Here is a 24,560-nt window from a genome sequence, read left to right on the forward strand (position 1 = left end):
GTCACTTTTTCCAGAAGACACAGACAAAAGAAATGTACACAAAAGAAAAACAAGAACAAATATAGTGGTTTTATTTACAGAGCTGCAGAAATCTATGCTACAAAGTGAGAAAACTGACGGAAAGGCGAAGCAATCGGTCATCTCATCTACAATGTTGGGAGGGTTATAATATCCACTTCCTTTCTTCAGTGATGTGACACATTGCTGTACAGTTTCCTCAGAAATGCTTTCAAGTTTTGTTCAGCACTGGAGAATCTTGCCCCTAATGAAAGACTCTTAGAAGTCCATTGAGCTATGAGCCAGGTAGTCTTTCCTTCCAATGTTGGTGACCTGCTTGGTCTGCATGGCCTCCAGCTTGGGACAGTCTGTAATACGATGACCAAGACCACCACAGAATGTACATCCTCTCTCGCCTGAAGAAAGAAAGAAGAATCTGATGTAAGGAAAGGATTGTAAAGAATGCAACTGGCTTCAGTCATATCACACGAGGCAGTCAATATTCAAAAAGAAACCAAAAAACATGATTAAGGAGTAGCTATTGAGGTGGGACAACTCGCCTCCGATGTCCAGCATGGTCTCGTCTCCGGTCTGGAGTACCTGGAGGACTGGAGGAACTTTCTGCTTGGCTTCAACAAGCAGAGCTTTCAGATCCATCAGAACGGATTCATCTATAAACAAACACATAGACTGGTTAAATTTTAACTGTACTTAAACACTGATCCACCTAACTAAATTTATTACAATAAGTTATTTCCCATTAAAAAGCCGGCACCACTTCAGCTATGCCATGCCTGTATGAGTAAATTACCATGTTTAAAACCATACAGTGGTGTTTCAAAGACATCCAGTATCTGTAATTACTGGACAAACCTTAACGACGTTACTTTTTTACTTTGGTCAGCGACATAAATAGAGCATGGCTTACACTGGCTAGCATTCTCAGAGAGGTTACTCTCCCTCCTTAGTAATCAATCTAATTTTATCTTTAGGTTGTGTCCTTACCGCAGCCTTTATTGATGAAAGTTGTGGCAATTCCAGTTTTGCCCGATCGTCCAGTTCTTCCTATTCTATGGACTGAAACGGGAAAATTTTGTCAAATAAGCCTGAGAAATTTTAGAAGAACTAACAAATACGTGATGAAGGTAAAGCCATATGCATATTATTCTCTTACCATAGTTTTCTATCTCTTCTGGCATGTCATAGTTCACTACATGCTGAATAGCTGGGAAATCCAGACCCTTGGAGGCAACATCAGTGGCCACTAACACATCTTTTTTTCCTTCTTTGAATGCTTCAATGGCTTTTGTTCTTTCCTCTTGATCTGGAAAAATACAGAAATTTATCTCAATAAAAACAACATTTTCTAAGAAGCAGAAACAATTCTGCATCACCGGAACCCATGAAGCAGAAACCATGAAGGTGACATTTGCAAGAAAGATGGCATCTAGTGGTGATGATGAGCAACTACAAAACAACAAAGATATGGCTTTGCACATACTAAATACATTTACCAGCCACTTGATTAGGTACACCTGGCAGAATTTCAATGCAGACAGGCATGCAGACATGGCCAAAATTACTTGCTGAATTTCAAACTGAGCATTATGTAAATGACTTTCCGCATGAGATACTTACTGGTACCGAAAGTGCTGACTTACTGGGATTTTCTCACACAACCATCTTTAGGGTTTACAGAGAATGCTGCCATCCTGCCTTATATCAACGATTCAGGCTAATGGTGGTTGCACATAGAGACACAATTTGGGCCCCTTAGTGCCAACTGAACACTATTTAAACACCACAGCCTACCTAAATATTCCTGCTGACCAAGTCTTTCCCTTTAAGACCACAATATATCCACCTTCTACTTGCTGCTTCAAGCAGGATAAACCTCCAGGTTGCAAAGCTCAGATTATCTCAAGCTGGTTTCTTGAACATAACAGTGAGTTCACTGAACTCAAATGGCCCCCACAGTCACCAGATCGCAATCCAACAGAGCACCTTTGAGGTGTGGTAGTACAGGGGAGTCACATCATGGATGTGCAGCCGACATATCCGCAGTAATTGTGTGATGCTATTGCAATCACGTCAATATGGACCAGAGTCTTTGAGGGATGTTTCCAGTAGCTTGTTGAAGTTGCCATAAAGAATTAAGGCAGCTCTGAAGGAAAAAGGTTCCAAGGTTTCATGGTACTAGCAAGGTGCACATAATGAACTGGCACTCTGACAATGATTTAAATGAAATATTTAGACTCTGCATACCTTTTCCACCATGTATGGCCACTGCCTCTACTCCTTTAAGCAGCAGATACTCATGGATGGCATCTACATCCGCCTTTTTCTCAGCAAATATCAGCACCTGTCAGAATGAAAAAGGACTTGTGACGTGTTGCTTTAATTCTTTATAAGAACTCTTTATAAAAGTGTCAAACACGTGAAAGTACGAACTGGAGGAGATGTTTTCTGGAGACACTCTAAGAGGTACACCATCTTAGCCTCTTCTTTGACGTACTCCACTTCCTGCACACACATAAAAATATTTATTTCATTAATATTTTTACATATGCATTTGGAAGGCAAACCATATCTGTGACTGAGACAAACGACTATTTTAGTGAAAGATAAAGTCACCTGGATGACATCCAAGCTGGCAGCTCCTGCTCTGCCCACGTTAATAGTAATGGGTTTGACCAGTGCACTCTTGGCAAAGTTCTGGATTTTCTTGGGCATAGTGGCACTGAAAAGCAGGGTTTGTCTTTGACCCTAGATTAGGAAACAAACAGAAAGCAAATGTTTTCATGAAAAAATTGGCATGAAAATAAAAAATCCAGCATCAACTGGAAGAAATATTTCTTTGCAACTGCTAGTAGAGCTTATATTATGAAGAAATGTATTACCTCTGAAAGTACTATGACTACCTGGAAACTGATGTCTCAAAAGCAGTTAAAGTCAGACTGAATAGAGAACTTTAGTGAGTGCAGTAACAACAAAAAGCCTATTGTACTCTGCCAAGGTGTGGATTTGTGAAACAAGAAAAAAGGAATTTATTGTTATGTTTGAGAGAAGCAGAGGAATCTCAGTTCTCTAGTGTAATAAACATTATGCTGTCTGGCCTTGGCAGGCTGGCTTTGTAAAGCTACTTATCTGGTGAAGGATAGAGCAAGCACAACAAAGAAAAATGGATGAGGAAAAACTACTGCAATAGTGCTGTAACATTTAAAAGCTAGAGCCATGAAGGACTGCCTCACCTTGAAGTAAGAGAAGATGGTTCGGATGTCTTCTTCAAAACCCATATCTATCATCCTGTCAGCTTCATCCAAAGCCAAGTAGCGACAGATGTCCAGACCCACCATCTTCTTCTGCAGCAAGTCCATCAATCTTCCAGGTGTAGCAACCATCATATGGACGCCGCTTTAACCAAGACAGAGTTGGAGAGAAAATTAGTCCACAACATCACATGACATTTTGGCTTTTTAAAGTGTAGTAGTGTAGTACTATCAGTGTTTAGGTAGTAATGCTTTTGAGCTTTATGCATGCTGTACGTTAAAGCACTGATTCAGGAACACGTCACTTTTTTTGTTCCTCGCTGAACGTTAGGGCTGAATCGTGCAATTTTCTGCTTGACACTGAAATGGGAATTCTGGTTGAAATCCAGATTTTTTTCACAACACCTTCAGCTGTACTTACTGTTTTACTACCTCCATCTGCTCCTTGACAGACATTCCTCCGATGCAGAGGGCTGTGCGCAGCTGAGGAGCTCCCTCCTCTTCCAGCAGCTTGCAGTAATACTCTATGATGCCATGTGTCTGCCTCGCCAGCTCTCGCTGCAATAACACACCGGGTTATAAAACACACATACAGGATTCAGGAGTCAGAGGGATGAGAAAAACAGAGGTTCTCAAAGCTAATGTCATCTTTTCCAAAGGGCACGAAAAATTCACAGTGCATGAATATTTGAAAAGGCTTTGTTTCCTCTATTTAGATCATAGTATGCTACAACTGCCCATAATTAACAGTATTGGTAATTACCTATATTATTTTTTTATGTTACATTTTATGTTACAGTGGAACCCCGACTTACGAATACCTCATTTAACGAAAAATTCAAGTTACAAAGGCACTTAACGGCAATATTTCTGCCCGTGTTACGGCAAAATGCCTGTGTAACAAAATCCGTTGGCTCTAATTGGCTGAGCCCAGAATACCCACAATGCCTCCCGAATCATGTGACAACCCCCTTGGCTTTCGTACTTGCGCTTCGCTGTTCCACTTGAACGATGTATTGTTGTTGCAGTTAGCAATTAGCCTATAGCCCATCGTTCACTCAAAAGGCGCGATGGGTGCTTCGACTTACGAAAATTTTCGACTTACGAAAGACCCTCGGGAACGAATTAATTTCGCAAGTCGGGGTTCCACTGTATCATTTATTAATTTGGCAGTATGCACAAGTTCATTAATCAAAATGATATTTATACAGCTAATATATAATTATTGTTAATGATCAATTTCCAAATTTTAAGTTTTACAAAAAAGCAGAAACATTAGTAAACTACTTGTTTTGTTTTTTTAAATTGAGATGCCAATTGTAGTGTTTTCTTACATTCCTGCACAGAAAAATTAATTTTGTGGTTCAATGTTTTTCTTTGTCCAGTTTCTCAAATTTTTCAAGGATGTATTTTACATCATGCCGAGATATGTCAGGTTTTTCGCTAATAGCTCTTTCGGAATCACCTCATTGGTGCAAAAATATAATTTTTATGAATGTCAAACTGTCATCTTTGGGAGTTATTTGCAGGCACTGTTTTATTTGTATTGAATTACACCTGCCTACGACAGTAAGCACTATCTTCAGCTATAGTTTAGCTAAGGTTTCTTTTTAGTAGCAAGGCCTCTGGAAAGAGACTTTGCTGCTGAAATATACACGTTGAGTATTTGATTTTGAGGAGATAGCACTCCTAGAGTACAAACATGAAAGTGGCCCCACATGAGGCCATTTTCTCTGAGATTTCACCCTGAAGCCCAGAACAGCACAATGAAGGTGAACATTTTTTAATGTCCATTAATCAACATCTTGAACTCTATTTTTAAAAATATATATTATTAGTAGGTAATTTTAGTAAAAGTAATAGTTTTGGTCTAAAAACCATGAATGTGCATCAGTGGTACATTTTAAGAAACGAAGGAATACATTTATCAGATATTTAAATTTATGTGAAATGACCGATATAAATGTGCTGATTATGTTTTTCTTACTGAAGGACAGATGATAAGTCCATACGGTCCCTCTCTCTTAAAGAAAGGCAGTCTTTTCTCTTGCTCCAGCGCGAACATGATGATCGGCAGAGTGAAGACCAAAGTCTTTCCTGATCCAGTGAAGGCGATTCCAATCATGTCTCTACCTGAAAGACTACAGACAAACAGGGTTCCTTTAAATGTACTTAAAAAATAGAATTTACATTACAGCCTTTGTATTCTATTTATACATACACTGTTGGGATTCCTTGTATTTGAATTGGTGTTGGGTGGATGATTCCCTTCTTTTTCAAACCTTTCAGAATTGCTGCAGGAAAAACAAACACAGATTTGTTGTCAGTTGATGATCACTGTGAACCATGAGTCAGTGTTTTTGATGTACTGGGCAGAGTCCGCTGTCACCTGGTGGAAGCTTCATCTCTCTGAAGCTTTTGATAGGAGCTGGAATGCCGTCGCCATCAACCAGGATGTGAAATTTCTTCCTGACGCGCTCATGTCTGGTGTCTGGCATATTCAGGATGTAGCGTGGTGCTTTCCAGCTATACAATATATTTGGGACGAAAGAATATTAAAAAAGAAACTACAAAGAGAAACTGACTACATGGAATTCTGTGATAAGGAGCTTACCTTGTTTTTATAGGATCATCATATATGATACCTTTGGCCATTTCCTTCACAGACATCAGAGCTGACAGAAGAAGAGAGATGAACGTTGCCAAAAGAACTTGTGCAAATTCAGATAGTTTACCACACTTTTCTCATGCCTACCAACATCTAATTCAAGAAGGCTAAACAGAAACCATTAGTTTACCTCTGCCCTCTGCAACACTCTCCAGGATCTTCTCCTCCTCTTTCAGCTGCTTCTCTTTGGCTGACTCCTTCCGAGCTGTAGGTATAAAAATAAAAACAAGTTAAGGTCATAAAAAACTTAAAAACTGAATAGTTAAACACAGAAGTATCAGACCACAGAATGGGTCTACTTTGAACTAGATACCTTCTGCCTTTTCCTTGAGGTGTTGATGCTGGTCGAGGAGACTAATATGGGAGCGTGGACCAAGAGCCTCATCTTCATCCCTCTGTTCCTCCCCACTGTCCTTCTGTTCTTCATCCACCGCTTTCCCTCGCAAGCGCAACATCTTTTGTAGCTATAAGTCAGAAAAGTTATAAATGTATTTAATTTTGATACATGTCACATTTTTAGAAGTTTCATTTATTAGAAAAAAAAAACTGCAGTCAATGTGGATCAACCAGATCTAGTCAATTTCTCCAATCTACTCAATAAGGTCAATGTTTTCCCACTATGAAAACAAGAGTTGGCAGTTACTACCTGCATAAAACTCAATCAGAACAATGTTCAGTAACTCACCATTTGCTGTTTTCTGATTTTGACTGGAACATATGGAACGTAGTCGTCATCCTCCGATCCTTCTGAGCCAGTCCTTTCATCCTCGTCATGGGATCTCTGTGAAAATATATATACATATGCTAATTTACATGTTATCAGCTACACAGCTGCCTTAGTGTGTCTCTGTTATTCTCTAAGAGATATTGGCTCTCCACAGATACAACCAGGACCTTTGAATAAAACTTCTGCCACACAGAACATTATGGAGCACAAACCTGATGATATAAAAGCAGTCTGATGATGGTAGACTATTGATAGCATCCAAATAACAACCACGCTCTTATTTCATAAAATTATATTTACTGAACATCAATAGACACTCAAATCATATGCTTGCGACTAGTACAGTGGGGCAAAAAAGTATTTAGTCAGCCACCGATTGTGCAAGTTCCCCCACTTAAAATGATGACAGAGGTCAGTAATTTGCACCAGAGGTACACTTCAACTGTGAGAGACAGAATGTGAAAAAAAATCCATGAATTCACATGGTAGGATTTGTAAAGAATTTATTCATAAATTAGGGTGGAAAATAAGTATTTGGTCACCTCAAACAAGGAAAATCTCTGGCTCTCACAGACCTGTAACGTCTTCTGTAAGAAGCTTTTCTGTCCCCCACTCGTTACCTGTATGAATGGCACCTGTTTGAACTCATCATCTGTATAAAAGACACCTGTCCACAGCCTCAAACAGACTCCAAACTCCGCCATGGCCAAGACCAAAGAGCTTTCGAAGGACACCAGGAAAAGTATTGTAGACCTGCACCAGACTGGGAAGAGTGAATCTACAATAGGCAAGCAGCTTGGTGTGAAAAAATCAACTGTGGGAGCAATCATCAGAAAATGGAAGACATACAAGACCACTGATAATCTCCCTCGATCTGGGGCTCCACACAAGATCTCATCCCGTGGGGTCAAAATGATCATGAGAACGGTGAGCAAAGATCCCAGAACCACACGGGGGGACCTGGTGAATGACCTGCAGAGAGCTGGGACCAAAGTAACAAAGGTCACCATCAGTAACACACTACAACGGCAGGGAATCAAATCCCGCAGTGACAGACGTGTTCCGCTGCTGAAGCCAGTGCATGTCCAGGCCCGTCTGAAGTTTGCCAGAGAGCACATGGATGATACAGCAGAGGATTGGGAGAATGTCATGTGGTCAGATGAAACCAAAGTAGAACTTTTTGGTATAAACTCAACTCGTCGTGTTTGGAGGAAGAAGAATACTGAGTTGCATCCCAAGAACACCATACCTACTGTGAAGCATGGGGGTGGAAACATCATGCTATGGGGCTGTTTTTCTGCCAAGGGGACAGGACGACTGATCCGTGTTACGGACAGAATGAATGGGGCCATGTATCGTGAGATTTTGAGCCAAAACCTCCTTCCATCAGTGAGAACTTTGAAGATGAAACGAGGCTGGGTCTTCCAACATGACAATGATCCAAAACACACCGCCCGGGCAACAAAGGAGTGGCTCCATAAGAAGCATTTGAAAGTCCTGGAGTGGCCTAGCCAGTCTCCAGACCTCAACCCCATAGAAAATCTGTGGCGGGAGTTGAAAGTCTGTTGCTCGGCGACAGCCCCAAAACATCACTGCTCTCGAGAAGATCTGCATGGAGGAATGGGCCAAAATACCAGCTACTGTGTGTGCAAACCTGGTAAAGACCTATAGTAAACGTTTGACCTCTGTTATTGCCAACAAAGGTTATGTTACAAAGTATTGAGTTGTATTTTTGTTATTGACCAAATACTTATTTTCCACCCTGATTTACAAATAAATTCTTTACAAATCCTACCATGTGGATTCATGGATTTTTTTTCCACATTCTGTCTCTCACAGTTGAAGTGTACCTCTGGTGCAAATTACTGACCTCTGTCATCATTTTAGGTGGGGGAACTTGCACAATCGGTGGCTGACTAAATACTTTTTTGCCCCACTGTATGTCAGCGGTGTTGGGTACAAGGCATTATTGTAAGCATATTGTATCACACTACTATACTAACCTACTAACAACTTTTTAAACAACAACAACACGTTAATGTGCTTGTGTTTGCCTGTCTCTGTAAGCAGATGAGCAGCAGCATTCTGAGCCACTTGTAAACGTGACGGTGAAACCTGGTCGATAAAAACATAAAGTGCATTACTATAATCAAAGCAAGTGGTCACTAATCCATATTACACTCTCGTTAAGCCACAGAGATAAAAGTCAGGATGTGGGAACAATTTAACATCTTTTTCTTCCCTACAATAGACCGATTTCACTTCCCGTAGGGAGAAGGAAAAAGGTGTAGAAGTCTACAACTTTACAGAAGTGGAAATGTGAACATTGTTTTTATTTTATTTCACAAAAGGACAGGAGCACGATGGTAATCTTGCATCAACTGCATTATACTGCTATCACAACACTTGCAAACATCTGCACAGCTAGCATGCTAACATGAAGCTAGAAGAGAACCCAGAGTGATGTCTTGATGCATGCCAAGTCATCCAGGAATCCCAGAAAGATGATTCAGATGAACAGAATAAACTTTCTGGCAACTCAGAGTTATGTTAAAGTGGAGTGTCAGCTGATCCCAGCTCAGCAGCCAGAACCTGATCGTCAACAGGTAACAAAGGCAGTGATGAGCAGTCATGCTTTGTAGCATCCATTTCTACATGCATCTACAGTAGAAGTCTCTTTCTTATTGTTGAATCATGAAGACTGAACTTAACTGAAGCGAGGCCTACAGTTCAGCCACACCTAGGAAGGTTCTCCACCAAGCTTTCTCCGTTTCACTATAATGCCTCTCACTGCGGCTGGCTCTAGTAACCCTTTTCAGACTGTTGGGACGTCAGTGACTTTCTCTACATCATAGCATGATGCATTTCTTGTTTTCTTGCCCCAAAAGCTCGTTACTAATCATAATTATTAAAGAATGAAATCTAATTTTTAAAATATTTTCAAGTTTTATCCTAATTTTACATCCACAGGGCCACATTTATGCTGTCTCTTACTATAACCGCTTGATATCGCATACGTCAACTTTACGTCTTTATAGTAAATGTTTTAGCACTGCATCATGGCTAATGCTAATAGTAGCGATTTAATAAAAACGATTGTACAGAATTAATATGAACCGTCTGTTATTCAACCACTTTAATTTGCTTCTATTAAGGTTGCCAAGTGAGCTCGACTCCAACAGATAGCAAAACGACTCGAAGATTAGGTTAAAGCTAGCTAATGTTACCGTTAGCTAACCCTGGTTAGCGTAGCATCTTTAAAGTATGGCTGTTTAACTTACCTTTTGAGGTCGGTTTTCGGTCTCCATTTTATTTAAGAATAACCTAACGTCCCTTTAAATGCCTTTGCTTCGAAGTTTTTCGGGAAAATACGAAAGCATACAATTTAACAAAAGTATCTAATCCGCATGTTTACACAGTACGCAGAGGAGAGGAAGCCTTGATACCGGACGGAGGGCTGGAAGGGTCAAAACTTAGCGAGCAATTTCCCAATCACGAAGCGCTTCAAGTAAATACAGTAAAAGAGAAATGTAAAAAGCAAACACCACACTTTTTGTCAAAACTGTATTGTTTTTAATCTTTCCGAACGAAAGATTTTTCACAGTATCAAAAGTGATTTTTTTTCTTAAAAAAAAGAAGAAACAAGCCAACATACACTTGGCTATTACTGGTATAGTATAAATCTACATTCGAAACATTAAGATAATCTTCTCTAATTGAATATAACCTGGAAAGCATCAGAGATATTATATTAAAACAAAATCTCAGCACAGATTCAGGAAAAAAACAAAACATCATTCATTTCAATGAAAGCCATCAGCTAAAACATTGATACTGATGTGAAACTCAAGGCCGGTGTCAAAACCAAAGGTCTCCTTTGTGATATTTGCCATTGTAACATAGATCAAGATTGGGGTCTCACTGGGTTAGCTGAGGTGGAGGGTGCCATCGAGGTCACAGTAAAGGGAAAGTGAGTAATATGGTTGGAAAATGCATCCCAGACAGAGCCCATGACTAGGGCTCAAGTGGGCAAAAATTATTCATTCAGTATGTACAACAAACAAGGTTTTTTGTTCCAGTGGCAGAATGAACATTTCACACTGGTGTACTGTTACTGCTGGGATTCAGAAGGGTAAAAAAGTGTTTGAGAAACCGTGTTCAAGGGTGTCCTTTTAAAGATATACACATACAGAATGTATACTGGATATCACTTATAAGAGATAATTGTTCAAGACTAACATCACAGGAGGACTGACACTGAAGCGACAGACACTGAATTTTGGGACAGTGTTTAGATTTTTCTTTCATGCACGTCATGCATGGGGATGTATCTGCAGGGATACTTAACTGGATTTGTTTTTTGGATGCATTCTGTTGGCCAAATAATACATTTAACAGAAATGTATTTTAAAACATTTTAGTGTTGCTGGTGTACCAACTGCCAAACATTCATTTCATAATAAAACAGGTTGGCAGAAAAATCATGCATTGTCACTTTTCGGTAATTGATTTTCTTTAAAATGAACATTAAACATTATTCCAATTCAAAACTGTGAGCAACCAGCAGAGGTACTGCGGCTTCTCTGCAAGTAATATAATGTAACTGTCTCCTCTGCTCCAAGAAGAGAAGACTGGTACGAGTGTTTATAAGACACATGGCCTCTAGTGTCTATTTCGACTGGTGGAGTGGATTGGAAAATAGAAATGTAGGACGTAATGGATGAGCACCAAATTCAATCAAGTGGAATTCAGACGTTTAACGACGTTAAAATGTCTCAGATTTGTGATAAAAAAACATTTATTTAATGTACGGTTGCTGATTACATACTACATACTTAAGCACATGGATGCAGTTGATTCAACAGACTTTTTTTTTTCCACTTTTGCATCTCTTACTTAGTGAACATTGCAAATAGTAGCAGAGGGTAGAGTTGGCTTTGAGTATGATCCCTGGCTTTGTTAGCCACACGTTTCAGTCTTCTGAATGGAGAGTATGATTTTGAACCAGGGTCCCTTGGCTTAGTATGGAAGAGAAGAAAACTGGGAATGAGAGATGGCCTTGGGCCAAATAGGGCTCTACCGAAAGAGTTTGTGGTGGGAAGTTTTTTTTTCTGGCACTCGTTCAAGTTATTGAGCTGCATTGGAAGAAACCTTTTTGAGGCTAAAGTTGGACCAATTCACTGCGACCTTCTGGCGAGTTTGCTTTGCAGAATCCAGGCAAAACCTACAGGGAACAAAAGACAAACAAGAGAGGGGAAAAGGTCATGTAAATATAACAGCTGAGCTAAAATATATAAACCCCCCCCTCCCCCAAAAAACTCCACGTATCTGGACATTTATTGTGATGAGCTTACCGTTTGAAATATTCCACTTCCCGATCGATCTCATCCATTTCTGTTGGATCCACATCTTTAGGGAGAAATACATCATCTACAGTATAAACATAAAGAATTGAACATCAAGATAATTTAAAAAAACAGTAGTGATTAAGCATGCAATTACAGTTACTTTTCCATACCAATTGCACTGTTGGATTTTTCACCCTTGTTCTTGCTCTTCTTATTTTTCCCCTTGGACTGTTGCTGTTGTCCATTCGCTGGAATAGCGGGTTGTGTTTTGCTCTCTGAATCCTGCTCACACCGGCCTCCTCGTGTCTCTGGGTCGCTTTTCCCCCTTTGTGCACTCAAGGGGCCACCGTTTGCTCCATTTGTTGCATATTTGGATGGTCTGCCCTCTTCAGATTTCTTAGGCCCATTTTTCTGGTGGTCTGCGATAAGCTGGGGCTGTTTGTTTCCAGACTTTGAGCCACTAGATGCCGTTTCTTTAGACTCATTGGTTTTCTGTGCCTCGTTACCAGAGCCGGCTTTGGTTGGTTTGTTGGAATTTTGCTCTGACGCAGACTGTTCCTGTCTCTGCTTTTTATTCTTTTTTGACTTTGCACCATTGCTCCCAACAGTTGTGTTCTTAAGATCAGAGGCGTCCTCTTTTGATTTAGCTGTCGCTTGAGCTGGCACCTGTGGTAAATTGTCAGATCCAGTGGAAGTGCATCTTTCTGGTGAGCGAACTCTTATGAGCTTAGAGAGACTAGGGGTACTGTGCAACCGCTGGATGTCCTTTGTAGTTGCACTAACCCCTGATGCAGTGGTGGTGCTGGTGGTGCTATTAGAAGATGAGACAATGTTTGTGTCCTCCCATCCGTTAACCAGGTCCAGGTGGCTTTTAAAGGTTCCCAGCGAAAGAGGAGAGAGGTCAAGGTCTATCTGCTGCAAGTCAGAGGAACCATTCAGATGGGACAGTAAATGGTTTCCCTCCAACGTGGCTGCTTTCTTTGGGAAGTCATTGACATCCAGATTGAGGTCGTACATACTAAACGATGCCCGGATTGAGTCTTTGATGGTGTTTTTAATCTCTTCTAGCCGACTTGTGAGAAAACTATTAACGCGTTCAAGTTCCAGCTGAGGCCAGTCTAGCAACCGACTGGCTTCAGAACCATCAGGGATGGGCTCGTCGATAGGCTCAGATGGATTGGAGTGGGGGTCACTGCCTGCAGCGCCCGTGTTGCCCTGCTGAGCTTTTTCCTACAACAGACATGGTACAGGTAAGAAAGTGAAAACGGTACCCACATAGACACTAGGACTCTGTACTGAACACTTGCATAAAGTTAAAATATATACCCTAAAGGACTTTGTTGATACTGACCAAAATGTATCTAAAGGACTGAGTATTAGAAAATACCCAAGCCTGAAATCAAATATCTGTAATCTGTTATTATATTGTCACTTACAGTTGCAAGAATACTTAATTACTCAGAGGCGGTCTTATCTCACCCAAGTCACAACAACAGAAAAACATATTCTGACAAAACTAACCACACAAAAAGCAGTAGTGTTTATGTCTTCATAGAAGACGCTGAGTAATTCTCAGTTCAGTCTGAAAAAAAGTCAATGGACCTTTGTGCTAATGAGTTCTTGAAAAGATAAGACTCAACGGTTCTAATTAAGGAGGGGAGATTGTAAGCATGGGTTGTACAAGTGCCACTAATGGTAAATAAAGGCATACAAAGTCTGGTTATCAACCACAGTGACCTTTTAACAAGACCTTAACCTCCTAGGACCTGGCGTCCACATATGTGGACATCACATTTTGGGTTATGTAGACCCAAATACTCAATTTTGCTCTACAAGGGCCTGATATCCACTTACGAGAACATTATACTGCCACTGTTCTATCGAAATTTTAAACAAATATCCTCATATGTGGCTCTCATTTTTCTTAGAAACAAAAATCAGGTTAAAAAAAATCTGGTAATTCTTTGTTTTTACATTCATCAGGTCCCAATCAGCCCAAATATCAAAGAGAAATTAAAAATGCATGCTGTGGAAGAGTTCGGGCCTTAGGAGGGAAAAGGAAGAATTACAGTAATGTACAATGCTAGAAAAGGCTAAAAACTATATCTAGAGTTTTGCTGGAGTTACTCAATCAACAGTAAGGGCAACAAACAGAGGAAAAGCAGACCATTCTCTGACATTTAGGAGAGGTTAAGCCAGGGGTGCTCAATACGTCGATCGCGATCGACAAGTCGATCGCAAAGGTAGTATTGGTAGATCGCATGGCATTAAAAAAATAGATGCCAGCCTATCATCCATCCCGTCACTTGATTGATACAGGGAAGCCAGTCAGATGACATCAGATTTTTTCTGACGCTTAGGTCGCTGCGCATGCGCAAACAGCGGCGCGAAGTGTAGTAAAACTGACAAGCTAGTCAGCGAGTTAACTCCAATTTTTAGCTCTCGGTTTTTTCTCTTAAACCTGGCCGTCAGCAGCTACTGTCCGGACTATGCATCCCTGGCTGATTCAATTCAGTGCAAGTCATCAGAGTAAACTCAGGTAATGACAAAAAATTTACATAGTTAATTGTGTTGTGAAATATTGGATATTGCGGTTATGCATGTATACATTGTAGATATAAAGAATCCTCAATATATTTATAAATAAGTATATGTTTTGGATTTTTGTAGTGGGTAGATCATTTTGACTTGGTCATTTTATAAGTAGCTCACATGCGGAAAAAGTGTGAGCACCCCTGGGTTAAGCAATACAACAAGACAATGAAACATTGTGCATATTTATATAAACCAACGAATGGTTGAAAAAGAAGACAGTTTTTTGGAAGAAATCAGAGTCCTCAAATGAACCCTGCTGAGATGGTGCATGTTCAATTAATATGTCCCAGAAATAATGAAAGTTTGGTAGCAAGGGACAGTCCAAAATCTACCTCATCATTCCCTGCTCCACAAAACAAGTACATTGTGTGGATTTAGTTTAATCAAACTGATTTTGTCTATTGACTGAGAGAAGGATCAGACCACATTTTATGAATATGCAAAGATCCTGGTCATTTCAAAATTTTTAGCTGCAGTGTCTCATCTAAATTTAAAATATTTTCAATAAATCAAACTGTCTTTGATGCTATCTAAGAGGAAATTTTCCATCATTTGCTTCTCCATCAATTTGCACTTCTTTGCAATGTGCTTTTCATCACTTCTTCCTCCCACATATAATTAATGAGGCCCACCTACCCATGAGATTACACAGGATTAGCATGTAACTAATCCAGAGTAAGTGTTTGCAGATTTCTCCTGCTGTTTGCACTGAAATCTCATCTGAAGTCTATTATTGAGCTGCTAGTGTCTAGTTAACCTTTCCTATTCAATAAGAGGAAATGTTATTGACATGGGTCTAATAGATTCCATGTTAAATATTAAAGTTCGCCAAATAATCTCAGCTTTAGACGTAAATAAACATGACTGAACTATAACTGAAAAACAGAAAACAACACACATTCAATAAAATTACCACACCTTTTTCTTTTGTTTGTGTCGAGCCCTTTTGGCAGCCTTGGCACTGTTGACAGGTTTGGGCTCAGAACTGTTTATAAAGTCTAGCAGCTCGTCCACGTCCCGGTTGTCGATGGCACCAGCCACTGTCAGTTCTGAATCTTGGCGCTGCTCCTCTTTACGCCGTGTCAGTCGTGAGCGAAGCTTCTCTCGGATCTCGGCGTAGTTTCGGCTGGTCGGTGCAGCTGGAGGCTGTGAGCAAATAATATTTCACAATACTGAGCTCTTCTCACAGAGTCACATTTGATGAATGAAAAAGCATACCTCTTTGTTAGTAAAACTTTTAAAGTGGTCGATCAAACCGTACCGCATTGTGTCCAAAGAACTCGCAGTAGCAGCAGTCGCAGTACTTCCCGTCTTTCTGATTTGTGGAAGAAGAGGCGCAGGAGCTCCTCTCAGAGCTGCTGTCTTCATCCTCACCCTCCTCCAGCTCAGACGAAGGGTGGCATAACGTCCCATTAGTCACCTTGTGCCCCTTACATGCTTGATCCCTACAAAAAAGAATGATAAACCCTTAGGATATAATTGTTCTCTGAATAAACACAGCTAAATAAGTGACAAAAAACAAGGCTGATTATTAAAACTCACCTGCATGCCCCAGGTGTTACATGACCTACATTGGAGGTGGCTACTGTTCCCGGATTGTGCCCATTACAGGAGTGGTTACAACCCACGACAGACGTGCCCAGTTTGCTGTGTTGTGCGTTCACAGCGGGAATGTGGGAGTTTTTGCACGGGCTGGGTTTATGGACAGATGTTGGGCTATCTGGGCTCAGAGAATTGATTTTGGCTGCGGGGCCGTGGAGGTTTGGTACCAGAGGGGAGAATGGCGCGTGCGCTGCGACGCCAGTGCCACAGGAGGAGGTCACGTGGCCGTGCTGCCCAGAGTTCGGCTTTGCGGGTAGGAGAGAGGAATGCTGGGAAGACAGGCCGGTGGGACTGTTGGGGGGTACCGATAAGTCTGTATGTTGATGGTGGTCACTGGGGTGGAAGGCTTCACCTGGACAATAACAAACCATGAATATGAATGAGTCACAGGTCACACATACAGAATCATCTCTTTCTAAAGTACATCAGTTAATTTTCAGGTCCACTAATCTTTTGACTGTAAGCTAAAGTATCCTATTAAAGTTCACTTCAAAGATGAGCTCAGAGCAAAATACAACTACAGGCTTGCAAAGTCTGAAAGAACAGTTACTGTGTTTTCTACAGTAATATATAATTAGGTGTTTCTATTAAAGGACAAAAATAAAGAAACAATTAAAATAAAAATATCTTGTTAAACCTAAATCATTCGCCTATTATACACTCTTAACTTTAATGCTGCACATTTTGATTTGAAACTTGAGTTTTCTTCTTTGCTGGCTTTAATAAAAGCTCCTGAACTCATTGAAGAATAAAATTACCTGGTGGCGTTGGTCGACGGCACATGGTCTTGAAGTGCTTGGGAGTGGTCTTACAAAGGTCTGCTGAGGTAGAGAGTGCGTTCCCAGCAGAGGATCCACTGGAATTCTGGGCTGATGGGTGACTGTAGGGACATACTTTGTTCCCTGACGTTTTAGCCGATTTCCCTGGCGCTTCATTAAGTCCTCTTTTCTCATGACAGGTTGAAACTCCTGTTATACCTGCAGACATTTAAAAAAGACCGTTACAAATAAAGGGGAACAGTGCTTTTAACTTTCACCATGGGTAAATATGAATTTACCGCCTATGAGCAGTTTGTGTTTTAAAAAATAACTCTCTTTTCTTTGGAGACATGTTTTGACATTAAAAAGGAAAACAGCTATGTAAAACATTTTCAGTCCCGAAGCATAAATCCCTTTCTGCTAGCTAAAATAACATCAAGACAGCACTAAATTTTAATAATTTATTTAACATGCTTATTTCTGCTGTGCAAAACTGACTGCACCTATTACTGGTAATCACACACACTTGCCAGGAGAAGTTACAAATCCGCGTAACATAATGCCTGCCTAAACATTTTTTGCTATATACAGCGAAATATAATTGGGATGCCAATTAGGATGCGGGTAGTGTATTTCACAGCTAAACACCTCTCCTACAGCTTCATTCTTTCTTAATTAATTTAAGGAAAACATACCAGTCTATTTTAGAAGGAAACAGCCGCCTTCACAAAGGGCATGGATCATTTAACTAGTCTTTCACTTACTCCTCTTTAAATGCCATTTGGTGCCATGAACCATCCAAATATTTAACTAGAAATTCAATCACATTCACGCAGCAGGGAAAGGGTTTTGAAGGGAGCAAAGAAAAGTGAGAAATCAGACAAAAACAAAGTCATCTTAGTTGTTTGTCAGGTCTAAGTAATAAATCACAGCCTAATGATCCATTCCCACTGAATGCATCATTCATCATGTGAAATGGGAACTTTAAAAACAGTTAATGAGACTTCCTGTGAATTGTGCATAACTCGCAGTGTTAGAACTTTAAAATTGAGGATTAATCCAGTTCGGAAGCGAGGCTGACTCTCAAAGTTTGTTAATGTCAATATAACTGAATAAACATTAAAGTCTGTGGCTTGTGTCACGTGCACAAGTCTCTGCACGTGCCTCCTTGGATTTTTATACATGGTTATACATGAGAAACTTGCTGTTCAGCGCTGTTCACTGTTACACTTCACCAAGCTCTTGCGCAATGGGGAATTGTGGAGTTTCTGTCTGTTATTCTGAAGTCTTGCCCTTACTAAGGAATTAAAAATAAATAAATAAATAAACTGAAATGAATGAAATATTTGTTCCTGCTAATCATCATAAACCCAGTTCACAGTATGAAACTCTTTTATTTATCCTGTTGTTTAAACAATTTAGTTAACACACTTGTACTGTGTTTGAAAATTAGTATCATTAAACAGTTTCTTACAATTAAGTAAGATTTATCCAATCAAAAATCGCCATGCACCTTCCTCTCTTGATTTCTTATATTCAGATTTGGGGATTTTTTTGTGTAAAAATATAAATGCAATATTTCCTAACTAAATATTTTGCATTCTTCTCGGGAACAGAAATGTAAAAACTGTATAAAGCCTGATTAATAACTTGTGTTTCATTCTGTTTATACACTTGAGTTAAAATGCTATACAATGCATATTTCTACTTTGAAATAAAACAGGCAAGGTGCTTGCAAGTGTGTAAGTGCTAATGAAATGAAGTAAAAATGAGCTATGATGGATGTTTGCTTTCCATTAAAAGCAAAATAAAAAATGTTATGGGAGCCAAGCAGCGTGGTCTACCTGTCATGTTTCGCTGATGCGCGATGATGCATTAACCCATGACGACATGTTCCAGGATTAACACTTGAGTTTTGGACTGTGAGGTCTAATAATAAATGCTTCTTTCTGACTAATCAATATGATTAAACTGAACTCGAGTTTTGCCAGCATAACTCTTTCACTTTGGATTTGTGACTGATGCTGATATAACATTACTATAATATTACAACCAAAAGATGTAAGTAATTCCTTAAAAAGAAAACTATATACTTTGCACATAATAGATGAAATCCCTAAGAATGAGCCATTCCTCTGACATGTGGCCTGAATACCTGCACATGTATCGATGAAGTGTGTCTTCCAACTGCTTTTTTTACAAACGTATTTATAACTTTCTATTCATTTACTTTGCTTTAGCTGTTGTTAATCCCACCATCAGTCTTTCCTACTGCTGAGCCATCGAGCTGTATAACCCTGTTTTCATTCCATACATCTTTCCTCTCTCTTGTTGTTACACAAACTAAATAGTACCCATGATTTCCTTCTCAACATTGTATAAATGATGACCTTCACAGGCAACTGTATTTTAAAAACAATTTCACAGTCTTTACATTTTTTAACATTAAAACATTACTGCACGTCCTATAATGCTGACTTTTAATGAGTGTAATCTTTTACATCGTGCATTTAAGTTCTTCTATGATCATTTCGATTAACAGCTGAACAAAGTGACCTAAAATGAACCTCACACACAGTACTGCTAAAACAGCCAAGGAACTAAATCTAACCAAAATTCTGTCCATTTGCCAAAACTGAAGCTTGCAACACAGCCTGAAATTCAGGATGGTGATGTTTTCAGCGTTTATTGTCAGTCGCTGCATGCTTTTCTTTTACTCTGTGACGACAGACCTTGTTGTGAGTGTGAAGAAGTGCTGTGGTTGCAGTGTTCCCCTCCGTTGGTGTGGGCAGAGTTCCAGAGACCCGACAGTTTGTGAGCCGACAGGAAAGAACTCGGGTCCCAGTCCACAGTACTTTGCTCTGGGTAACCGTTCCCACAGCTCTGGGACTTACAGGAGGAAGAGTGTGACAACGGTACCTAAATAAATAAACAAACAAAAAGAAAACACCCCAGTATAAATCATGTGGCTGCAAACAGTGTCTTGCAGTTTGGTAGCAGCTGCAACTAACTTGCAGATAAGCAATGAAAATCATTTTACTTGCGTGTTTTGCTTTAATACTTAAGAAAAAAAAAACACATATTAAAGAATGCTTTAAGTCACCATAAGTCACTTTTTTGCAACTCTGCCTGCTGTTCTCATTTTGAAACTTTTAACATTTAACCCACATGTCAGCAAAACGTCATGACCACGACACTCATCAGCAGTCCAGCTGAAGTATTGTGATATATTAAGTTTAAAAAAATGCTTTCCATGTAAATTATTTACAAAAATAACTAACAAAGAAAGCTTATTGGCTGCTTCTGTCTTACATATGCAGCAGAGATTACAGAAAAACCAAAGCAGACAATTACTTTCCTTCATTGCAGGCTTGTTTCTGTCACATTAGGAAAAAAACACCAGAAGAATCATTGACCTTGGTAGACCTTGTGCTCTCAAAGTGCCTTTCTGATCACAGTTATGGTTAGAGGTTCATATAAACTCATCCTAGACATGAATTACATGGTAATTCTGGGGTTTTTAATGACTTATTTGAACTGTTCTTTTGCCAGGATGTAATTGGGTGCATAAACAATAACTTCGTGCACAGCTTTAATTTATTTTGAAATTTTCTCTAATCCACACATGGTCAAATTATACATACAGTCACTTAAATCTTTTAAGGAGTGAATGCTGAAGCTTCTACAATGTGTTTTAGCTTGACAAGGCCATGGCTTATTAATTTCTCGTTAGTAATCACTAATCACAGTTGACTACAACTTTACCTTTGTCAGAATAAGAAGGATTTGTTCAACAAAACTCAGAACAATGGGAAAGTCCAAAGAACTCAATGAAAATCTAAAGCAGACAATTTTAGATTTACACCTCATGCCCATGATGAGTGTACGTAACATTCTAATCACAATTTATATATCTAGCAGATATGAACAAAAATTTTTAAATATGAATGGGGGGGGGGGGGGGGGAAAGCACCCTTAGTATCTGTCTCCTGAACTGCAGAGTGCAAAGCTGGGTTTCCAGCAGAGAAGTTGTTAGACCAACTGCTGCTGCAGGGTTAACGGAGCATAATCCACCTGCAAAACTGCATATTGGTTGACAAAGCTGGAACAGCTGTGTGGTGTAGATGCGTGCTTCACACTGCTGCAGGTGCAAGAAAGGATAAAAGTGACTGGTTTAGCCTACATAATGAGGGAATATAAGTGGGTGGATATCAGCTAAATGGTCTCAAGCCATAAAAATTTCTTGTTTGTTTTTTTTTTTTTACTTGTTAAAGGTTGTTTAGTTCTACCTGGAGTTTCAGACTGTTTTATATGTGTACAAAACTGTTAACAGTAACAGCAGGCAAGTTAGGTTAGGTCTGTTTTGTTTTGGAACAGATCAACAGTAAGGATGCCATAAAGGTGACAACCAAACGCAAGTCAGAAAGATCGATTTAACACTTGGTGTCCCATTTGGGAATACTTGGGATTTTGGTCTGTAGAAGACCAAGACTGTGGAACCTTAACTGTCCTGACTGATTAACAAATAATCCAGAGATAAAAGCTTCACGTCATAGTTTCCTAATGGTTTTATTATCTTCACAACTCATTCTGAGGAAAAGATCCTTGTTGTTCCATGTTACTGAAAGCAGAGCTCTCTCAGAACCTCAAAGGTTCATTCAGTAAAACTTAATCTAATAATTATACTTGCTTATTTTGTCAGTTGTAGGTATTTAGATCTTTAGTAACAGGTTTATTTGTGGTATTGGTTTGCCCTCTTGTGGTCATGATGTAATATTTAAATAGTTCCAACCTGTGTGGCTCTTTTGAACAAATAAGTGACCTCTGGCACCTTTTGACAGCCCTAACAGCAAAGGTGAGATTTAGAGAGATTTATTTTGCAGAAACAGTGTTGATGACTAATAATGAGGTAACCTCAGTAGGATAAAGAAACATAGTTTAACTAAACATTAGTAAACAGAGGCTTTGAAAAGTACTCAGACATGTGACCCAGATCAGTCCTGTTTTATTTACCGGTGTTGGCTGCTCCTGTGTGCTCCGCTTCTCCTCCTCTTCTACACTCCTGCAGCAGCTCTGACAGATCCACAGAGGCACCTCTCCCAGCAGGGACTGAGATAGTGAGGGCACAGCATCAGCGAGCTTACGCCCTGGCGCCTCCCGCAATAAAGCTTGGGAGAGCGCAGGCACAGCGTTGGCCAGCTTCGTTCCATGGCCCCCGGGAAGCCCGTTCACAGAACTCGCTCCCCAGTCCTTAAATTCACGATGGCACAGGAGACAGCAGGTGTGCATAGGCTAGGCAGAAAAAGAGAGAAGAAAGCGTTCCATATATAAGATGTATTGACTGATTGATGCATATAATCGCAACAGATATCACAGACTAAAACATATATTAATTAAGCTCATAATACTGTGCACGCAATACATACCAAAGTGCTAAAAAGCAATGACAAAGATCAAATTATTTCCTCGCTGGACCTTTTGCAAGCATTGTGTGACAGAACCATCATAAGAAAAAAACAAAACAAACAAAAAGCAAAAAGTAACACCACAAAAACAAATAAAAATAACAATAACAAATAAATGTAATTTAACCATCATGTTAACTTTAACACATAGTAAAATTATGTAGTAGATTCACTCTCTGCAATGCTCCACGCTTAATCAATCAAGGTTTGTGCCCTAGATCAAAGCCTGAAAAGCAAACTGATTATGCTTGTAATTCATGGTTTAGGGGGAAACGATTCAAAACACATTCACAGTCAGCTCAAAATTAAACTGCATCCTTAACGATCAATGTCAAGAAACTTTGGTGTTTTGGTGATTTTTCTAGATAAATGTTTAAATGTTCAATGAGGGTGGATTACCTATCTTTAACCCTTGTGTATAACATTCACAACCATTCTCTCACCGTTACAGTAGGGGGATATTTCATTCAATACTCTTGCACCCACAGTCCCTAGACTTTGATTTAGATGAGGGAAAAGTTCTCCTTAACAGGAAAAAGCAGGTGAGAAAAAACTAAAGATCAATTGGAATAATATGTCTTTTGCAAAAGGGACAAACATCTAGAATACCAGATTACAAACATATTAGAAATATAAGCCAGAGCTAAGCAACTTTCAAGAGACATCAAAACATGTGCTTATATGACTGTAGAAGTGCTGTGTTGCCAGTTTGAAGGTACAGTTGGCTATATCCTATATAGTGTGGTACCTTAAGAAATCATGAATAGAGCTTCTCCATAACAGTTTACATAAAAATGAACATTCACTGTTATGCTAGGACTTAGTTCGATTATTTTTGGTACAGTACTAAAAAGCTCTATGGAAAAAAGCTGATCGATCCGTTTAGGGGCTTAAGTTTGCGTTATAAAAATGTAATTAACAGGTCCCAGCTGCAGCGGACAGGTTGCAGGTTATAAAGCTCAGGCCAGGTGTAATATCAGCTGGTTGTTAATAAGACAGTTTTCCAGCCTGCAGATGGATAAATTTTATTTATTTATTTTAAGCGGTTACCCTCAACATCAAAGATACTTCTGATTCAGCTAAGCATCATTAGCTCACAAGTTAACTGCTTATACTGAAACTTTTTTACATTAGCTCCTGTTACAGATTGATACTTGATTCTGGTACGACAAAAAACTAATAGGAACTAGTCTGACAGCTCCCCTAATTGATAACCCGTTATGTTTCAAGTTTTTAAGCTAATTAACTGTTGATTAGCTAGTAGCTGGTTAGCCTCTGCTGGCTGAGTAGGTCCTGTGGAGGGGATCAAGTGCAGGCAGCAAGCACGTTTGCAGCACGCTAGCTGAAGATGATAGCTTGGCTAACGTTAGCTGGGCGGATGAAGTCTTGTAAGCGATGGAAATGGGACGACCCTGCCCGAGGTACAATGTCACCTGTCCGGTATAAGGGACTGGCTGCAATGGTGATCACAGTGCCTAAAAATGCGTCTGGTGGGAACTATTCTACTCGGTAAGTTGAGCTTAATATTTATTTAATTACAATTCACACGACATAAAGGTATACATACATCGCTGCTAAATTACAACTAAAATAGCTTCCCACCAAGAAGCGGGTGCATATAATTGCACCTCTCCATGATTGAGCTGATAGAATAGAAGCACAATGGAGGATGCTTGGATTAGCTGAGTAGTGCTAGCTAGGCTAGCTAGCCTATTTTAAAGGCAGCGTTTGGCTCGCAGCTAGCTACCTGGTTCGCCTTGGTAGTGGGAAGCCTATCCAGCCCAGCATCTCCGCCGCCACCGCCAGCTGCATCGCCGGGAGAGACGGGGCTCTTCGGAGCGGTCTGCTGTCCAGGCACAAGCTCCTTCTGGGCGACCCCTTGCTGCTTGCTTTTCTTCCTTGCCATTACGACCTTGTTTATAGTACGCTTTGACCAAGTTTGCACCAGTTTCGGTGATTTTAAGAGCACACTTTCGTTTCTTCTCGGACCTCAAAATGTTCTCTATCTCCTCCAGTCAAGACAACAGTCAATATGGCGGAGGACTCGCACACTCAGGAGTTCAAAGGTTAAACATACTGCTGGCAAAGAGGCTTCACTCCCGCATGGAGTATGCGGCTGCAAGCATATTCT

The 24,560-nt window shown here is 39.9% G+C and overlaps 2 protein-coding genes across 2 annotated transcripts; both read right to left on the reverse strand.

Annotated features, from left to right (window-relative positions):
- Nucleotides 1-48: 48 nt before the first annotated feature.
- Nucleotides 49-10,116, reverse strand: ddx41 (DEAD (Asp-Glu-Ala-Asp) box polypeptide 41). The gene is made up of 17 exons (XM_085476053.1): nt 9,943-10,116; nt 6,620-6,715; nt 6,248-6,398; nt 6,065-6,139; nt 5,881-5,941; nt 5,656-5,792; nt 5,488-5,560; nt 5,254-5,407; nt 3,688-3,824; nt 3,249-3,411; nt 2,632-2,763; nt 2,449-2,520; nt 2,263-2,359; nt 1,172-1,321; nt 1,003-1,074; nt 558-668; nt 49-413 (listed from the first exon to the last, which is right to left on the reverse strand). The coding sequence occupies exons 1-17, from the start codon at nt 9,967-9,969 to the stop codon at nt 277-279; spliced, it is 1,845 nt and encodes a 614-aa protein (XP_085332179.1). The 5' UTR covers nt 9,970-10,116; the 3' UTR covers nt 49-276.
- Nucleotides 10,117-10,197: 81 nt separating this feature from the next.
- Nucleotides 10,198-24,460, reverse strand: fam193b (family with sequence similarity 193 member B). Its single transcript, XM_085476041.1, has 10 exons — nt 24,177-24,460; nt 21,978-22,256; nt 19,697-19,883; nt 16,965-17,183; nt 16,147-16,558; nt 15,866-16,049; nt 15,523-15,750; nt 12,180-13,239; nt 12,016-12,091; nt 10,198-11,885 (listed from the first exon to the last, which is right to left on the reverse strand). The coding sequence occupies exons 1-10, from the start codon at nt 24,333-24,335 to the stop codon at nt 11,789-11,791; spliced, it is 2,901 nt and encodes a 966-aa protein (XP_085332167.1). The 5' UTR covers nt 24,336-24,460; the 3' UTR covers nt 10,198-11,788.
- Between the last annotated feature and the right edge of the window lie 100 nt (nt 24,461-24,560).

This window comes from Copadichromis virginalis, linkage group LG2 (genome assembly GCF_057382275.1).
Source record: "Copadichromis virginalis isolate Kocher_CV1m ecotype Utaka linkage group LG2, C_Virginalis_male_GT1.1, whole genome shotgun sequence".
Taxonomy (NCBI): Eukaryota; Metazoa; Chordata; class Actinopteri; order Cichliformes; family Cichlidae; genus Copadichromis; species Copadichromis virginalis.